We start from the raw sequence: 20,625 nt of genomic DNA, 5'->3' as shown, positions 1-20,625 counted from the left end.
CGGTGACCCATCGCCTCTGGAGAGAATCGCCTCGCCCCCAAGGAGGGATGATCAAATAGATGGACTTACCGCGTCAGACACGGAAAATGATGAGGCAGCATTAATCCTGCATGCTCAGAGACGAAACATCAGACGACAAGCTGAGTATCAAGAAGCCCTCGGGCGAGAGCAAGAACGACTAAGGCGAGTACAACTAGGACGAGAAACAACTATCGGAATCGATCCGGCGACATCGACTCAGATACCCCCCGCAGTACCACCTCCACCACCTATGATGACGGCACCACCCCCTTCCCATTTAGGCCATCCAAATGGCCACTCTAGCCATGAGAGTACAGATCCAACACTGCTCGCAATTATGGAAAGCTAAAGAAGGCAAGAGGTGGATTTAAGGGATCTTCGACAGAGGAACCTAGCTCTAGAGTTCGAGAACTATCAGCTACGAAACTTAAGTTCGAGGTCGAGAGGATCTTCTAGACGAGGGACATCAGGACATCAGGGCCGAATCGGGCAGGTACCACCTGCAGTAGGACCAAACAATTATCGTCGATCAGGACCACCCCCAACACCACCTATCGGAAGATACGGTCCACCCGAGGATTCATCGACAGACGACGAAAGGCACGAGAGGAATAATCAACAGAGAAACACAAGGTCCGACAATGCGACTGAAGCCAAGCTAAGAGAGTTAGAGGAAAATATAAGGAAGTTGTCAGGAACCGGCGAAGAAGATAAGATCGCCGAGGTCATTAGCGAGGCCGAGAGGACCCCTTTCACCCAAAAGCTAGAACTAAGGGCCTTCTCACCTTAGTGCACGCTCCCCACCTTCCCATCAAGGTTCGACGGCACGAGAGACGCAGTTGAGCATTTGAAGATGTACACAATGTCCCTAATACAATGGAAAACCCATGAGGTGGTAATGTGCAAGTTCTTCCCTGCAAGTTTGGAAGGAGAGGCAAGGAAATGGTTCTACAACCTCGCACCAGGAATAGTGAACAGTTATGAGACTCTGGTCGAAGCCTTCCTGGAAACATACATGCACAACATCAGACCTCGGCCCAAGGTCAACAGGTTATTCACCTTGGCCCGACGGTTCAGAGAACCTCTCAGATCATTGACCGATAGATGGAGAAATTTGTGTACATAAATTGGGAAAGTACCCGTCGACCAGTAGATATTCGGGTTTGAAAACGCACTTGGGAGGTCGGATCCCATCTGGATAGCCATGTTCACTGAAAAATCACAAACATTGAAATAAATGAGGAAAATGCAAGAACATTTCATCGCCCTAGAAGAAATTCAGGAAGAGTCAAGGGATATGGGAGTGCAAGAGGCTAGTGTGGTTCCCGAGTCAACATCGGACGATGTTCAAAGGAGGCCCGAGAAGAGACCGAGCCCACCTACGCGAGGAAATGGGAAGAAGGAATGGGTGGCTAAAGGAAAGAGGCCGAGGCACGAGGCGAGAACATACACCCCTTAGAATGCTCCACTAGAAGAAATCTTCAAAGAGGTCGAAAAAAGGAGTGACATCATATACCCAGCTTCAAGAGGGGTACAGTTCGAGGAGACCAAGGATCACCCGGAATATTTCCATTATCATCAATACCGAGGCCACTCTACAGATAACTGTCAAGAAGTGAAAGACATCGTGCAACACCTTATTAGAGATGGTTATCTGAGGCAGTTCGTCCGACACCCAACCCAGATGACCGAAACGTCCGATGCACCCGTTCATCAGGTCCGGATCGACAGATCCACACAGTTTGTCAACATGATATCCCATTCCGCCACTCAAGCGTACAATCTGAATCCTGAAATCATGTCAAGAATCCACAAAAGAGATCATAGTGGGAAGGAAATTTTCAGTGTAGCAAAAGCTTTTCCGATGGAATCCTGGATGATGCGACCCATCTTTGTCTCGGCTCAGGATGTCCCGATAAACGGCCAAGCTCACAGTGATCCCTTGGTTATCACCCTACTGATTGAGGAATGGGGGGTAAGAAGGATACTAGTAGATAGTGGGAGCTCAGTCGAAGTACTCTTCTACGATACGTTCAAAAGGATGGAGTTGTCAGATGATATACTCGTCCCATCGACATATCATATCTACGGTTTTAATGGGACCGTAACTATCCCAAAGGGCGAAGTAACTCTAAGGGTATCGGATGTAGGTGGTTACCTAGATACTTTAACCACGTTCTGCGTGGTTGATGTCACCTCGACCTATGAAGCTATAATCGGAAGACCATGGATCGTGGGAATCAAAGGAGTGGCATCGTCCTATCATCAAAGGCTAAGATTCCCAACGTACAAGGGGATAGCTGAGGTCGTAGGAGATCCACAGGCAGCCCGACAGTGCATGCAGGTCGATGCCCAGATAAATGAGGAGAGGCGAGCACGACAAAGGGGAGAGAATAAAAGGTCTAAAGAAGCCAAAGTCGCAGAAGAATTGGAAAGAGTTATTTCGCAGGCGGTCATGACTTACGAAGCACAAGGAAACGAGCCTTCATAGCAATTAAAGGAGACAACGCCGGTGAAGGAATCAAAACCAAACTTCTCGGCCGTGGAATCTACTCGGGAGATTAATTTTGGAACTGTAGAAGAACCAAGGATGGTAAGGATCGGGTCCTTACTATCGGACGAACAAGTAAACCAGCTTGTGGCGGTGCTAAAGGAAAACATGGACGCATTCGCATGGAACATGCACGATATGGAGGGTATAGATCCGGAGGTATGCTGTCACCATCTAAGGATCGACCCAAGCTTCAAGCCAGTTCGACAAAAGATAAGGCGAATCGCACCAGAGTTACAGGCGGCCGTCGAGAAGGAGCTAAAGAAGTTACAGGAATCGGGAATAATTAGGAAATCGCACTACCCACAGTGGATATCTAACATGGTCGTGGTACCAAAGAGAAACGGAGGAGTCAGAATCTGTATCGACTTCATCGACCTGAACAAAGCTTGTCCAAAGGACAGTTTCCCTCTCCCAAGTATCGATCAACTGGTGGAATCTATAGTGGTGTACGAGGCACAAACGTTGATGGACGGATATGCGGGGTATAACCAGATCCCGCTGGCTCCCAAGGATCAAGAACACACCTCCTCCTTCACACCAAGGGGCCTATACTGCTACACCAAGATGCCGTTTGGGCTGAAGAATGCAGGCGCCACATATCAGAGGTTGGTGGGAAACATGTTTGAAGACCAGATCCACAACACCATTGAGGTCTATGTCGATGATATGCTAGTAAAAAGTCTCCTAGCCAAGAATCACATCCGAGACCTGCGGGAAATCTTTCGAACGATGAGAAAATATAAAATGAAAGTTAACCCGACCAAATGTGATTTTTGGGTCACATCGGGCAAATTTTTGGGATATATCATCATTCCAAAGGGGATAGAAGCAGATCCCGAGAAAGTCAGATCCATCCTAGAGATGTCGTCACCAGCCACAATAAAGACGTACAAAAGCTGAATGGAAGTATAACAGCATTGGGGCGATTCATATCTCGGTCGTCCGACAAATGCAAGGATTTCTTTAGCACTCTTAAAAAAAGAGAGAAATTCAAATGGACAGACGCCTGTGAGGAGGCGTTTCAGAATATTAAGCTACATCTTGCAAGTCTTCCAGTATTATAAAGACCCGATCCGTCGGAGGTCCTCACATTATACCTCGGAGCAACTTCATATGCTATCAGTGCAGTCTTAGTTCGAAATGAAGGGAACGAGGAAAAGCCCGTTTACTTCATCAGCAAAACATTAAGTCTGGCCGAGAAAAGTTATACTAGGATGGAACAGATGATTCTAGCGCTAGCTTTCGCCACCTTGAAGCTAAGGACGTATTTCCAAGCCCATCAGATCCGCATGCTCACAAAATCACCTATTGATGCGGTACTGGACAATGCAGGCCGATCTGGAAGAATCTCCAAATGGGGGGCGCAAATTAAACAGTTCAATGTTTTCTACGAAATGAGGACAGCAGTGAAGGCACAAGTAGTGGCAGATTTCTTGGCAGATTTTCCACTAAGCGACGAAGATGAGGTCGAGGACATACCCGGAATGGAAGAAGATCGAGAAGACCCGGCCAACTTACTCGAATCAAGTAGCCCATCACGTTGGGAAGTATTTGTCGATGGAGAGTCGAACAAAGATGGATCGGGGCTTGGGATAGTCTTTACCACACCAAAGGGACGAAAAATGGTCCATTCGTTTAGATTGGAATTTAAGGCGACAAACAACGTCACCGAGTACGAAGCTGCGATTCACGCCCTGAGATTAATCGTCGAGATGGGCCTACAAGATGTAAGACTAACTAGCGACTCGCAAATGGTGATCCGACAAATCACAGATACGCCATCCACGACCCGATTTTGCATAAGTACTGGGAGCTCACCCAATTCTATATCGACCAGATTCCCGGAATCAAATTTCGCCACATATGCAGAAAAGATAATCGACACTCGGAAGCATTGGCATATATTGCATCCCATCTCACAGACCCAAGTGTGGAGGGTATTCGTGTCATGAGACTCCTCACCCGATCTATACCAGAGACACCCAAGGTGCACGTCGACGTGGCTATCAACACGGCCGACAGATATCCGGACAGAGATTGGAGAAATCTGATTCATTCGTACTTGGAGACAGGCGAGTTACCCAAGGGGGGACCCGAGATCAACAAAGTGAAAAGAAAATCGGCCGCTTATGAGCTAAGAGACGGAATCCTATACAGGAAATCATACCTGGGACCACTCTTAAGATGCTTAAGTAAGGAAGAAGGCCAGGCAATCTTGAATGAACTACACTATGGAGCAGCCGGAAATCACAGCTCGGGACGAAGTCTGTCAGCGAGAGCGAAAACGATGGGATACTTCTGGTCGTATATGAACGATGATGCAAAACAAATGGCGCAAGCTTGAGAAGAATACCAGCGGTTTGGTAAGAAGATACATGCACCTTCAGTAACTCTAAACTCGGTAGTAAGCCCCTGACCCTTCGAAAAGTGGGGGATTGATATCGTGGGACCATTACATGTAGGATCGGGGCATAGAAAATACTTAATAGTAGCGACGGATTACTTCACTAAATGGGTGGAGGCGGCACCACTGAGACATATCCGTGACAAGGATGTCTTCAGGTTCATTTGGGAGCATATCATATGTCGTTTCGGAGTATCGGCGTCCATCGTCTCGGATAATGGAAAACATCTCCAGGGAGAAAACATCAACCTACTATTTAATACATACAACATCATAAAAAGCAAGGATACCCCCATATACCCTCAAAGTAATGGGCATGACGAGATCACAAACAAAACTATCGCTGACAATATGAAGAAAAAGTTAGATGGAGAATACGGTAATTGGTGCGAAGAACTCTACAATGTTTTATGGGCCTATCGAACCACTCGAAGGGAAGCAACAAGGCTATCACCTTTCATGCTGACCTATGGAACCGAAGAGATACTACCAACTGAAGCAATGATACCCACCACAAGAACTGAAGCCTGGAGGCGAAACATATCGGCGGATCTAATATTGGCTAAGCTCGATGACTTGGAGGAAACAAGGGAGATGGTGTTGCAAAAAATGGAGAATTACCAAAGGAGATTACAACGAGAATACAACAAACGAGTTCGACCAAGAGAGTTTCAACCGGGGCAGTTAGTGTTGAAATATCTAGCCGATTGGGAACGTGACTAAAAGGGCGGTAAACTAGCGGCAAGGTGGGGAGGACCATATACAATCGTGTCTAAAGCTGGTGATGGAGCGTATCGATTACTCAAACCAGACGGCAAACCCGAGTTAAAACCGTGGAATGCTCAACATCTGAAACTCTATTACCCATGAGGGGTTCGAGGGAAACAGGTAAACATACTTGTCATTCATTTCTTTAAAACCGCGATGGGTAGGAAATATGACATGAGCGACCAATGGTCATTCGTACTCGGGGGAAATCCAGTGAGGAAGTGCCGAGGTGACTTACACTCGAATGGTCATTCGTACTCGGGGAAAAGCCAGTGAGGAAGTGCCGAGGTGACTTACACTCGAATGGTCATTCGTACTCGGGGCAAAGCCAGTGTGGAAGTGCCGAGGTGACTTACAGTCGACTGGCTATTCGATACTCGGGGCAGTGGCAGTGTGCAAGTGCCGAGGTAGCCTAAGGGCACTGGTGGTTGGAAGCCAGATACCAAAGGTTGTTAAGATACGATTTCTTTTCAGCTAGGTAACCTACTTACATCTGAAAGGTTACCCCCATCGCAGGTGGCCGTGACCACTTTCCCGAGTTGGTTGGCCGATAACCACTCGGGATTGTCGGGCCTAGACCTAGGGCGACTATAACCCTTTCACTGAATCTAAAAGATAGTGATGAGATACCTCGGCTGGGACATGGCATCGGGCCCGATGACCCTCCTCGTTGAGTGTGTTCTAAAAAAAAGGCACTAATAACAAATACATGTGACATCAAATGCAGGTACGTAACATAAACAACAAGATAAGGCTGAAATTGTCAAGAGAATTGTCAACACAATGAAAAAGGCGGATATTGTCAAGGAAAATAGAAAAGGAAAAACAAGCTTGGCGATGCAACACGCCATTTAAAGAAATTGTTCAAAGAAGCATGGGACAAGTGTTCAAACGAATTACAACCCGCAACAAAGGGAAAATTAGTGGCGCAGCACTACAAAAGGCGTGATAAACTCCTGGGTGGAGCAGCACCGGCCCCTCCCTTCCTCTGAGAAACCTCGCGGCGCTTTTGCGCGATGTACTCGTTTACACCGGCCTTGATCTCCTCAGCAAGATCGCTCTGATGAGCGTTTCTCTCGTCCACAATCTGCTGAGAAAGCTGCTCGGACCTCGACTCGGCGGCTTGGAGATTAACCTTCATCTCGCCTTCAGCCTTCTTCCACTGCTCCACCTCTTGCCCGAGGTTGTGCACATCTCGCTCCAGATCCTTAGCACGACCCTGCTCGGCTGCAACAAAACATTATAAGCATGTTAAACACGGAATATAGCAGAACATGGAGTAAAAACAACAAATTAACTCGGTCTTAAGGACACCCCAGCATACACTCCAAAGACCTGATAGGGTTGACAACACAGATTCTGACGACTTCACGGACTTGGACAACTCATCCTCGGCCTTAGAAAGCTTCAAAGTTAACTCATTATAGTATTGTTCATTGAATTCATTCGAAGGGCAATATTTCTTGTGATCGTTCCACTCGGCCCTCTGACGATTATAGGACAATTATAGCATCGATAAATGGGCTTGGGTCCATTCTAGGTCACTGGACAGCTTATCGAAACCCTTGGTCCTTTCAATAAGATCTCGGTTGGACTGTTCGGCCACAACTTTTTCCCTCAAAATTCGTCGCCGATCTTCATGAAGATATCGATTTTGAAGCCTAAGGGAACCATTTTGACTCTCCAGATTATCGGCTAGTAACGTTTTATCACTAGCAAGTCTTTGAAACATGCCCAAACGAGTCCGTAAGTTATCTATCTCCTCGGGGACATACTCAAACAGACGATATTTGTCCAATTCCTCTTGAAGTTGCTGGATCTCGGCCTCCTGTCGGTCTATCTTCCCATCCTTATTGGAAATTCGTTGTCGAAGGTTCTCCACATGATCTTTCTCGATATCCCATTTTCTCTTCATAAGACTATAGTCCGAAGAAGCGTCTAGATCTATACTAGATATTTCGGCTAGAAGAACAATAATTGACTCAGGACATTGGTACGAAGAACTCAATCAACACAACTATGTAGACAATATACCTTGAGCATCCGCGAGTTTGATATCCAGGTCACGAGATCGTTCCTTCTCCTGCTGAAGAGCAGCCTCCAACTTCCTAATCTCTTGTCGGCGGAGTGCAGCCTCCAACCTCGACCGATTCAACGCCTACAGATTCCATCCCAAGACGAGATTAGTAAGGCCCGAAAACATCAAAACGAAGAGTTCAAACAAACCACTTACCAAATTATCAAAGACCGGCGCAATGTCAGGATACAGGGGCACGACAGCAATCATGTGCTCATCAGTATAGAAGCCGAACTCCTCCGAGTATAATGCACCAAGAGAATCACACATAGGGCCTGATATGGTAAAAGATGTCAGAACACCCGATGGAAACCCAACATCCTTCTGGGGAAGCTTTTGAAGCGATGTATGGGTCGACCCATGAGCTCCAGACAGCGCCATAGGAGTCATAATAGCAGTTTCCGCAGGAACCTCCCCTTCCTTCTGACCACCAGCATCCTCATCAAACAGCTGCTCGTCCCCGAATATATCGTCCTCATCTTATTGATCGGGGATGTCGATCACAATGTCCGAGCTTTTCAGCACCACTCCCTTCGCCGCCACCTTTCCCCGAGGAGGATTACGCCTTGGAACCAAACCTTCACCACCAACAGTATTGGACCCTCCAACATCTTCATCCTCGCGCCTAGGGATTTTATGCACAAGGTTCAGCGTCAGAACACGTGAAGGCAAAAAACAGGGGCAAGTACATGTACTTAGAATAAAAGCTATATGTTTGTTACCTTCCCCTGGTCTTCCTCGACCCTTGTGCCAACGCTCCTCTTCTTGTAAATAGAAGCCGATTTGGTAGGCTTGCCCTGAGGCTTAACCTACGACAAGAAAGTAATCAATACACTAAGCCGATACAGCAGGAATCAAAGAAAGTGGAAAGAAATCAACATACCTTATCATCGTTAATCACCCAGAATGGATAAGGCTCTGCAGGAAATTGAGGAGGAGGAAAGCTACCATGCAAAATTTGGCCACGAACAATAAGTGGAACTCGGTCCCAGTATGGGTCATTGGTGTGGCGAGCACGCTTGTTGGAACCTTTACTAAGGGGATCAACATCTAGCATCAATCTGTCAACACCCTCGGGCATAGATTTCTGACGGTGAGGGCTAGCAGCAAAACCAGCAAGGTCGCCATTGGTAGCTGTCCCGCTCTGGTAGTTCACGATAAAATTGGCAGAAGTGTAATCGGGAGCGTCTCCAGGCTTATAGGTCGACCAATCGGCCGTAGATCCGCGACCCTCGCCTCGGTCTCTCCACTCATTCATCAGACGGAAAATGTTGCCATTCCACTGAGTCAAGGCCCGATATGGACGAAGCTGCAACAATACCTCATAGTAGAAAGGGATGGCAGGGTTGTATAGAGGAAAGCGAAGGCCAAGTTCCAACTGCCCACGAGTGACGATGATCGCCTCGGACGACTGCTCATGCTTATCGACATCGGTCTTCTTCAACACACCCGTATGTCCCGAGACTAGGGTCACTTCATAGTTGTGAAGACCGAATTCTTCCTTCAACTGTCCAATAAACTCATCATCGGACAAGTCTTTGGAGACTCTCTTATCAGCCCTACATGAAAAAGAGGGAGAATCATCAGGAAAAAGGGAATTTATAGCACGATAATCGTGATGGGAAGGACTCTCAAGCCAAAATAGGGAATCAAGAGAAACAACATCGCCCTCGGAGAAGGTATCACTCACACACCTTTTTTCAGTCATTGACGGAGAAGAAGTAGCCATGGCAAAAAGCGAACGGAGAAATACGAACGTTGGTGAAGAGAGAAGCAAAAGGAAGAACTAACCACGACTGTCGCAAACCTCACCAACAAAAACAGCAAAGCCGAAGACGGAGAAGATAAGGGAATCACCGGAATTAATGGCGTCGGTAAAGTGGGAGGAAAAGAAAAAAAAAGAACAACACTTGGTTTCTCTGAAAAATGGCGAGCAAAGGAAAGAGAACATGAATGTAGGTACTTATAGGGTGCAGCGCCTCAACCGACATCAACGGTTACAAGTCATAAAGGGAGAATTAATGGGAGACTGCATGGCGGAATTCTCGGCATGCTCGAGGACGTGGGAAGGTGGAGCGATTTTCTTTCCCTCGTGCCAAGCACACGAGCAAAAGAAGGGGCATAAATGTAGGTGTAGATAATCCACAGGGCTAGGTGGCAAAATCCTAAGTTGTGATACACCAAAGAACAAAGAGCGGCGAAGCACAAGATAGAACCAGACGGCGCAAGGAGCGAGGTATCACGTGGGTCGGATGTGACGTGATCCTTATCCTCGGACAGGTCGGGCGAACAATCAGAAAGCACTCGCTCAGACGAAGGGAGATGGTCAAACAAAGGAACGAGAAGAAGAGAAGGGCGACATCGTGTTAACCGGACGATTAAGACTCGGCCTCGGGTGAAGAACTATCGGTCAAACCAGAAAGTCGGACGAGCAGTGAAGGTCTGATAAGGAACAACTAAATTGATGTAATGTGACCAACATTGTAATTCTGTTGTATGTCGACCTTGGCCTATAAATATAAGGGCAAGTCGAGAGAGAGAGGCAGGTTGAGAGAGAGATAAAAACAAGGCATCATACTTGAGTTGTGAGAGCTTCACCATTTGAGAAGGAGAGAACAACTTGTAACCAAAGAAGAGAAATAAGAACATTCATCCTTTCACCCCGTGGACGTAGGTAATCATACCGAACCACGTATATCCTTGTGTTTACATTTGCTTGTGTATCTTCACTTTGTGTTAAATCATCTTATACTTCGTTGGATGTAGTGTGTGGTTTTATGCCACTACAACAAGCTTTATGCCACTACATCTTTCCACTTCCACTTAGTTCTAGTATAAATTTTGTGCTTATTTTCTCATTTGGTTCACATGGATTATAAAAAGCTTGGTGTTTTATACCTTTTCCATGTTGAAAAACAAGCCAGGGTGCGGCTTTTGGAGGTGGTGGGCATTGACGTTTACTTCTCTCGTTTAAGAATGATCCTTGTTCCCTTGATGCTGATGATGTTAAATTTCCCTCCATTGAAGATCAATAACGACACAAATTTTCCTCTGAGAGTAATCTATCTATGCAACTTTTAGCATATCGTGCCCAACCAAGCTTTTATTTATAAGCTTTTACAATTCCAAAAATCTTCCAACCAAATTAGGAAGTGAAAACTACAGGGAGACCCATTCTCCCAGATTTTTCCACTGAGAAACTCACGCTCAGAAAACTACAGGCACGCACCCATTTTCTGGAAAAAAATTATTCTCAAACCCACAATTTCAAAAATTATATTTTCGTCTGTTTTAATGGTCGAATTACACTTCTTCTTCAGTTCTTTTTCCTCTTCCTCCAACTGTGAAGTAATCGTTAAAATCTCTGGAGCAGGTTCAGGATTTGTCTCACAAGACCTTTATCTTCATGGGTTCTTTAGTGTTTCGATCAAATTACCAGCAGATTATACAGCCGGGGTTGTCGTTGCCTTCGATGAAGATATCAAGTTAGAACTGGAAGATGGTGATGCTATTAATGTTTGTGATTAATCTCTTCTCTGTTGCTGCATCTAGGGTTTGAAATTGATGCTGCTACAGATCGAGAAAAAGAGAAGAGTTGTTCAAAAATTGAAGCTCGGATTCTGAATCTGCTTCTGAGATTCAGATGGAAATGGTGGTGAATTTTAGTTCAAAGCGGCGATTTGAGAAACAGATGATTATTAGAAAAATGGTGGTTCAGATGATTTTCAAGGGTTAGAAGATAATCTGCTGCTGTTGTGAATTGGGGGTTTTAAGTGAAGAAATATGAAACTGGGTTTAGTGTTTGAGCAGTTGAGGAAGAGAATAAACTGAGATTCTCATGTCACTGGATTCATCATTGTGTTGCTGCTGGTGATGACTTGTAACCGATAGTGCTGTCTCAATATCTCCAATAGTTGTACCTGAGTAGAAGCTGTGTTCTGGTGGTTGTAGTTCAATTTGCAGGTCAATTTGGGTATCGAAATGGTGGCTGCTGTTTGGTGAAGATGTCAGTGGAATTGAGATTTGTTCATCAGTAGAAGCAATGGGTTTTTGAGAGCACTTCGATTGCAACAAGAAAAAGGAGATGTGCCTGTGCTTTGGTGATTTTGCAGCCGAGTTTGGAGCTGAACTGGGTTCGATTTGAGCTGATATTTCAGCAGTAAAATGTTGCTTCTATACAACTGAATGATGAAATGTTTACAGGGATTCGAATTGGATTAGTGTTGACAGCGGTGTGGCTCAAGTTTGTAAGGGTTTGGTCAATTTTTTCTCAGGCGAAGGAGCTGGTGTTGCTGCTACGTCGGAAGTAGAGTTGTTGAATATAGGGCAGTTCAGGCAAGCAAGGAATGAGGCTGGAATGACCAAGTCTGGGACTTATTTTGGTTGTATGTTGAGCTGAAGTTCATTCTTAAGATATGTATTGTTGCTATGGTTCTTTGCAACTGTTTTCCAGGGATGCTGATGAATATTTACAGAGAGTCAGTGAAGGAGATATAACAATAGGAGGCAGATATGATGGCATTCTAAGCCGTGTACTGCTGGGATGATTTACGGTTGTGTTTGAGGACTCAGGGCGTGGTTTAGAAGCCTGAGATGAACAAGGATAAGGAGGTTTATGGCACAGATATCATGGGTTTGTATATGGCAGTAAAGCTCTCTTATTAACTCAGCATCATCTTCTGTTGACCCATCAAACCAATTAGTTGTTGCTCTTAGTAAATATTCCTCCATTACAATGATCTTCAACTTAACGTATACAATTCACAACATTACCAGAAGAAAAAGAAGTATTGATGGTAGTATAAGTAAAGATGATGAAATAAAGGGATAGGTGTTGTTGGTTGGAAAGCTACAGATGTATTGGTGTTGTTGTTGTCCATAATGGTTGAATAATCTGTTATGCAACTCTAAAAACAGTTACATAACCTGTTATGCATCTACAAAATTTGTTGCATAACGTGTTATGCAGTCCGGAAAATGATTGCATAACACGTTATACAACAACATTTTTGTTAGTATTGAAACCAACAAAAAATAAGGTTGCATAACTTGTCATGCACCTACAATAATATCTACATAACATGTTATGCAGTCGTGAAAATGGATGCATAACCTGTTATGCATCCGAAAATATGACTGCATAATGCATTATGCATCGAGAAAATTATCGCACAATCTTTTATGCATCGAGAAAATAGATGCATAACATGATATGCATCCGTAAATATGGATATATACTGCATTATGCATCAATTTTTTATACTCAAGAAGGGTGCGAAAACAATGGGTACATGACTTGTTATAGATGCATAACTTTGTTATGCAGTCGAGAAAATGGTTGCATAATTCGTTATGCGTCTGCATAATGCGTTATGCATCCTTTTTGGTGGCTGCATAATGATTATGTATCAAGTTTTCGAAAATTTTGCCTAAAACGATGATCACCTCCGACTTTTTCCATGAAAAACAAAAATTTGATATTGTTGTTTGTACTCGTTGCGTAGCTCTCTTTAAAAGATTTCCAACCATATAAAATTTGTAAATTTCTAAGGTGCGGATTTTTAGATATGTTATGTCCAAGTTGAGTTGCCAATTATACCCCTGATGCATAACTCAGTCATGCAGAAGTTTTTAATAATTTCATATAATTTTGGGTGTCACGGAAATAATTATGGATGTCACAGTACCCAAAATTAATTATGGACTTGACAATGAGAATATTATTTTTTTTGGGTCTCCCCTAATTTTCCCAATTAGGAAACCTTCGGGTGGTATAGCTACCGTTGTCAGTTTCTTGAGACCGACAACTTCAGTTTCCGTTAAGGTTTATACTCACACCCGAACCGATAGTAACCGAAACTGATCCAGCAACTAATAGTAGCCTAGGTATAGCCGTCAACTCTAGTTGTTTTATAATTTCATTCCCTCGAACAGAGTCACTCTATCACTCTTTCTAGTACTTTTTCTTCTGCTTCTCCTCTTCGAACAGCCTCTTTTCTTCTGGATTACTATTTTCTTCTGCTTCTCGTTAAGATTTGATCAAGATTTTCAGTGAAAAGGTATGAGTACACGATTTTCAATTCCTTCTTTAATTGATATGGGTTCTCCGGAAAATGTCCAAAGTTAGGGTTTCATGAGATTAAACTTATATTTGGGTTTTTGTTTTTGAAATTAGGGTTAATCATGTTGATTCAGAATTGAATCAAATAATATACTGCATTGCATGTTTTGAGGGTTATTTTCAATAATTATATTCTTAATTGCATGTTTGATTTGAATATGTTAAATGAGAATTGAGTTTGTTGGTGTAAGTTAGTGTTCTCTTATTCTGCTCTTGCATTAAAATGATGTACAATGTATTGTTTGAATGCATTTGTGGCATATTATGATTGTTAGGTTAAGGTAGTATTTGAAATTTGGGTTTAGCTCAGAAGTCATTTCTTGCTGTTATTTATGTGATGTGACTATTGGGTTTTCTTGAAATGGGTTTACCTTAATTCTGTGAAGTTTCAGTTTTTGATGAAATGGGGATTTGTTGTTTATCCTTGATTATAGTTGCTCTGCATATTAGTGAAATGGCTACTGGTGATTGTGTTTGATTAGTTTTTAATCAAAGTTAGGTACAGTTTTAGTTTGAGGTAGATACATTAAAAGCTTTCCATGATTCTTCATACTTGATAGTGGTTTTTGATTGTTTCTTTTTGATGTTATGTTCCTGGGTCAATAAAGTGGTTTCTTTATGACACATGTAAGGTTTATCATATTGTAGACCTGATAATGCGAGGATCCAATTCAACACCTACAGCCTCTGTTTCTTCTAACGTTATATGGTTCTCATTAACAGTGCCCATTGGAGGGAAAATTTCCTTGCCCGTTCAAAGTCTTACCGTTTAAGACCATTTTATTCTTTGTTGTTAAGAACCTCATGTTGTGTAAATATGTTTTATATGAAGAGTTCTCTAATTTGTGTAAAATTTTGTTTCCAGGGGCGCATCAACAAATTCTGAACTCCTCTGGAGAAAGGTTTTTGTTTCCTCAAAAGTTCCAAAAGTTCTAAGCCAATCAAATAACAATGGCATCCTCCATCTGTTGTACTTCCCCTCTCATTCAATCTGATACTTCATCTCTCTCATCATTTTCTTCATCTTTTCCAGCTCAGAAACTACTACAATCTGTTTGTTTTCCATCAAGTTTGTTGAAATGTAACCGGATTTCGTGTCAGACATCTGCTTCTGCTTCTGCTTCCGTTTCATCTTCTATTAATGGAAAAGGTTAGATTTTTCATTTCATCTCATAATTTATTATTTTATTTTTTTTTAATTTTTTTTTTTGTTGCTAATTTACATAATGGGTTTGCTTAAAAAATTGACCATGTTTAGATTTAGGTTAGGGTTTTAGGCTTTCGTGAGCGTAGAAAAATGGGGTCTTTTCATCGAGTTTGAATTGGATTTTCTTTTTATGTGGTATTATTAGGGTTTCATTTTCTTTAATTGTTTTGTTTGTCTGGTAGAATAGAAACCTTTGGATTTCTTAATGGGTGAATTATATTTTGAAATATTAATGACTCTTTCTACCGATTGATTACACTGAACCTCAAATGTAAGCCATGATGAGCTGGAAAGAAGTGGAACCTTGGTTCTTTCTTATGGTTTAGGCTTACATATAAAAATCCTCCTCTTCAGCTGAAGCTTTAGTCCTAGCATGTAGAGTTGTGTACATATAAATAAGAGGTTAACATAAATAGTCGAAGAATGTATACTGAGTTAATCAGTGATTAGCTGTCAATAGTAAGTGGTCTAATGATGATCTGATACAATAATACGTTTTAGCATCGATTAGTAGTTGCTACAAACTCTCAAAATCTAAGGTTTCAGATGAACTATCTCGCTCTCTGTTGTGTTGTTTAACTGATGAATAGATATTTTTGGATTTTGTAATGTACGACTTGAATTGAAATACTGTTGACTTTTTCTCTAACTTCAACTTAACCTCTTTATGTGTATTGATTTTCATAGTTTCGAAAGAAGTGAAACCTTAATGTTTTGTTATAGTTTAGGTTCTCTCTTATGAAAATATGCTAATCAAAGTTTTTGGCTGACTTTGAAACTGAGTAGAGAAATATGGCTAAAATCTTGAAAACAACTGCTGCCATACCATTCAAGAACAAATATTTCGCTTTTCGTTTTGCATGATAGATCGATAATCAGATATTGTAACTGTTGGAGTGTGTTGAGAATATCACCATATTCAGACTTAGGATCATAATCAAGCACTCTTCAGAAGAGTGAATTAGGATGATAGATTGATAATCAGATATTGTAATTGTTGGAGTGTGTTGAGAATATCACCAATTTCAGACTTAGGATCATAATCAACACTCTTCAGAAGAGTGAATTAGGATTACTAGGAAGAAACTGACGCAATTGATCCTAGATATTACGTGGAGATATTAATCTTGCTGATGAATAATAAGTTTGCTAGTGATCTTATACAGTAATACATGCAACATCTATTAGTGGTTCGTGCATACCCAAAGATCATAAGTAGTAGTAACTTCGCATGCAGTGAAGGCATACATATTACATTAGTGGATGCTTCTATTATGAAGTTTTTGTTAGAATGAATAACCAGTTACTTGTGTGAATAAGTTCCCGTAATACTTGGGCTATTGTGCTTTAAACCTTTTTTTTTTTTTTTTTTTGCAAAATGGCACCAGAAATATGCTGTTTATTTAATTAATCTTCCTTTGCCAGCAAAAACAAAGGGTACCTTTAACTTATAGTTCTGAGTTCATGAAACAACCCACAAATACTGCAACATACTTGGCTGAATTTGTAACTTTGATGAGTTTTCAGCAAAACTGGGGATTAAAGACTTTATTCACATCAGTGATTTTGATAAAGACACTATCTTTAAGATCCTGGATCGTGCATCTGAGGTCAAGGCGCTACTTAAATCAGGAGACAGATCATTCCAACCTTTTAAAGGGAAGACAATGGCAATGATCTTCGCAAAGCCGTCAATGAGAACTCGAGTTTCTTTCGAGACAGGGTTCTTCTTGTTAGGTGGACATGCTATATATTTAGGACCGGATGATATTCAAATGGGTAAAAGGGAGGAAACACGTGATGTTGCTCGCGTGCTTTCTGGCTATAATGATATCATTATGGCTCGTTTATTTGCTCATCAGGTATGACAGTGAGTTTTGCTTATCATTCTAGTAGTTGTACATTTACTGTTAATGGGATTTGTTGGGGTTGACTTGCTGTTTTTAGATCCTGCATATTATGCCATCTTTACAAATTGGATATCGGGAGCTCATAACTTTATCATCTTCAAGTTAGTTGAGCATAAGTTCAGGAGATCTTGGCTGTTCAAGCCAGTTATTCAAACTATATATTTTTAAACTCGGGCATGACATGGTGTAAATTCAATCTAACTTTCTTCGTTCAGTTTAAATTTTGACTCAAGATTACTTTGATTTGAACTAGCGGTAGTAATTACTGCTGGCAGTCACGTATCTTTACTTTTTTTTGATAAGAAGATACATATCTTTACTAGCCATTGTTAAATTTGCATCCAAGCTGACAAAATTTGGATAAGTTGCATGAGGAAGCCTAGTTAAGGCTTTTTGTTTTCCCTGCTTAAAACCCCTTTAAGTTTACCCTCCCTACCAAGAATCGTGGCTTCGCCACTGCCACTGAGCAAGTTGAAATAGGACAGGACTCCAACCTTCTATTCTGGTCATTGTTTGTGCTTTTCTTTATGTACTTATGTTTCTTGTTCTATTTACCACAACTTTTTTAGCAATGCAGGACATTCTTGATTTGGCAAAATACGCTTCTGTACCGGTCATCAATGGCCTGACTGATTACAATCATCCTGTTCAAATTATGGCCGACACACTCACTATAATTGAACATGTTGGTCAGCTTGAAGGAACAAAGGTAATTTCATTCCTCTCTTGTTATTGAATAACACCTTCGCAAAGCGAATTGAATTCTCCTTATTTCAAATATTCCTTCACGTATCTCGGTTTTATTTTAGACTATGCTGATATTGCTCTTTTGTCAATGTGAACCACAGGTCGTGTATGTAGGAGATGGAAACAACATAGTGCATTCGTGGCTCTTGTTGGCATCGGTGGTTCCTTTTCATTTCGTTTGTGCATGTCCTAAAGGATTTGAACCAGATGAAAAGACAGTTGAGAAGGCACGGAATGCTGGAGTAAGCAAAATCGAGATAACCAATGATCCCAAAGAAGCTGTTAAAGGGGCAAATGTTGTGTACTCTGACGTTTGGGCAAGTATGGGTCAAAAAGGGGAGGCTGAATACCGCCGTAAAGTTTTTGAAGGATTTCAGGTATACTTTCATAACTTTGGCTATCACGACTTCTATATGGTGTATGTTGACCTATGTGATTTTGCACAACAATCATATAGATTGTTTGAACTCTGAAGTGTTGTAATTAGGTGACCATACCCTTTTACTGCATAGTAATATATTCTTTGAACTTCGAAAGCGTAGTGATTCCTCTATGCAGAAAAACCCTGAACAATGATCAGGTGAAGCTAAAATAGTAGTAATCTGCTTGAATTTAGTTTTGTGTGGCGAAGTAAACCTTGTGATCTATAAAATAGATAAAAAAACATTAGAACAATGACTGAACATCTGTAGTCCAATAGCCGTGTTCTATTTTCCCTTTGGAGTGAGTCGACTGACTCGTCCATAACTTAGCATGGAGTACCTCTTCTCTCAAAATAGCGCAGAGTCTTCTTTTTTAGGTTACCATACCATCATGTGATTATATGTACTAAATATGAATTACTCCCCACCCTTAAAAACTCTATTGCAGGTAAATGAAGAGCTAATGACGCTAGCAGGACCAGAAGCGTATTTTATGCACTGCCTACCAGCAGAAAGAGGTGTCGAGGTCACAAATGGAGTCATTGAAGCTCCCAACTCCATCGTCTTTCCACAAGCTGAAAACCGTATGCATGCACAGAATGCTATAATGCTTCATCAATTTGGTTTGTAACTGTTAGAAAGTGAGGGTAAATAATAGCTGAGTTGGTATTACTAGTGCTAGTGGTAGTAGTGTTTTTTTGTAGGGCAGCCGATTTCTGATGGTAGACTAGTCTTATACGATGCTTAGAGCGAAAAACACCATCCTTTCCTCATATCTGTCATCTACATTAGGAATGAAAAACTAGTAGTGGGTACACCATTGTTTCTTCTTATCTTCTTCATGTGGTTAAAGACTGTTACCTCGTGTTTGTACTTGGAATAAGTATTTGTTTAATGTTTGTTTCTCATGGAATCACAAATTGAATTGTTTTATTCGGATAGTTTACTTCTAGGGAATTATGCTGACTCTCAAAATAGGCATTTCAAAAGTTGGTCACCGTGAGTCGAATATCAATTCCAGTACCAAGTTGTATATGGACAATGCTGGGGTTCTTGATTGCAGGAGCCAACTTAAGAGTTCATCATTATGGACTGATGACAATATCTTTACGCAAGAGTTCAGGTTTCTTTCAGTAAGCATAGAAGTTTTGTGAAAGTATCTCATGTAAGTCTTGGCCAACTAATTTATAAGTATCTCATCAGATACAAATTTTCCATAGTTACAATTACATGATGACTAAGCATCAGCATCATCAATCTGATCCCTATCCTCTCAGCACCAATGCTTGCACAGGCATTCTGCATTTGTAATCTAGTGCCAAACTTTCACCAACAAGATTATGAATCCCATCGCAGGCAGACGTGAGTAGGAATTTGGAACATCAAAATATGAACGATTTTTTGGGATCATGGTTTTTTTGGGAGACCATGGTTTTATTTTGGGTAAAGACATTAGAAATAAATCTAGGTCATCCCTTATCTGGATATTTATATTAATACCTAAATTACCCTCCTGATTAATTTTGGATGATGATTAGTTAGTGTTAATAATAGTTTGTGTGATGATTAAGTTAAAGATAATTAGTGAGATTAAAAAATCAGATGGTTTTTTTTTTAAAGAAGTAGAATTATTGAGAGAGTAAAGTTAGAGAAGATGAAGAAGGAAAACATGAAAAACGATGGATTTTACCAACCACAACCGGAGGGAGGGTATTTGGGTACCCAGGTGTGCTTCAAACTTAGATAATGTTGGTTGAATTGGTCCAAACTTTCAAAAAAAATGAAATTTTTTATGTAGATTTGGGTTAGTTCGGTTACCATATGTCAAGAACATGTAACCGAACACACCTGAAAGTGTAGTTCGGTTACGTTTTCCAAACACGCAGGTTACCGAACTCGCTCGTTAATGGAGGTTTTGGTCGTACAGTGTAATGTTCGGTTACCTAGGATAAAATGGTAGGTAACCGAACTTTGAACTTAACAATTTATTTGGGTACATCTTGTGTGTTCGGTTAGTTCGCAAACTTCAACGCAACCAAGTTCCCAACCGAACTGCAGGTTAAAAGTAACCTAGTGTTAGAAGTTCGGTTGGTTCGCAAACTTCAACATATTTTGCGAATCAACCGAACTGGGCTTATATATGCATATATGCAATTAGGCAAACGTTCGGTTATTACGAAATTTATTTCTTGGCGAATTAGGTAGAGTTCGGTTACGAAGTTTCAAAGGTAGAGTTCGGTTACAAAGAAAACTTAACATTTTTGCGAACGAACCGAACTTGTGGACTTCTCATTATTTTCGTAAACTAAAGTTCGGTGATATCCTTATTTTGCGAAGGATACGAACTTATGGACTTCTGTTGTTCTAATACAAGGAGTTCGGTTAAAAGTATTT

At 41.6% G+C, this 20,625-nt stretch overlaps 2 protein-coding genes across 2 annotated transcripts; one reads left to right on the top strand and one right to left on the bottom strand.

The window, feature by feature from the left end:
* Positions 1-6,681: 6,681 nt before the first annotated feature.
* LOC113336647 (testis-expressed protein 9-like) lies at positions 6,682-7,662 on the bottom strand. Its single transcript, XM_026582295.1, has 2 exons — positions 7,293-7,662; positions 6,682-6,974 (listed from the first exon to the last, which is right to left on the bottom strand). The coding sequence occupies exons 1-2, from the start codon at positions 7,660-7,662 to the stop codon at positions 6,682-6,684; spliced, it is 663 nt and encodes a 220-aa protein (XP_026438080.1).
* A 7,169-nt stretch (positions 7,663-14,831) lies between these two features.
* Positions 14,832-19,172, top strand: LOC113336646 (ornithine carbamoyltransferase, chloroplastic-like; the record flags this gene model as incomplete). The annotated part of the gene is made up of 6 exons (XM_026582294.1): positions 14,832-14,847; positions 14,979-15,095; positions 16,680-17,014; positions 17,640-17,771; positions 17,911-18,186; positions 18,680-19,172. Coding segments are annotated over 6 exons (1,059 nt in total), but the record flags the coding sequence as incomplete, so codon positions are not given.
* Between the last annotated feature and the right edge of the window lie 1,453 nt (positions 19,173-20,625).

Source organism: Papaver somniferum, unplaced genomic scaffold (assembly GCF_003573695.1).
Source record: "Papaver somniferum cultivar HN1 unplaced genomic scaffold, ASM357369v1 unplaced-scaffold_154, whole genome shotgun sequence".
In the NCBI taxonomy this organism is placed as follows: Eukaryota; Viridiplantae; Streptophyta; class Magnoliopsida; order Ranunculales; family Papaveraceae; genus Papaver; species Papaver somniferum.
This window is presented reverse-complemented; position numbering and strand designations above follow the sequence as displayed.

Coding starts and splice junctions, on each gene's coding strand:
- LOC113336647 (XM_026582295.1), bottom strand. CDS start 7,662: ATGAAGAGAAAATGGGATATCGAGAAAGATCATGTGGAGAACCTTCGA. Junction 6,975..7,292: donor GGGTTTCGATAAGCTGTCCA/GTGACCTAGAAT, acceptor GTTTTGTTGCAG/CCGAGCAGGGTCGTGCTAAG.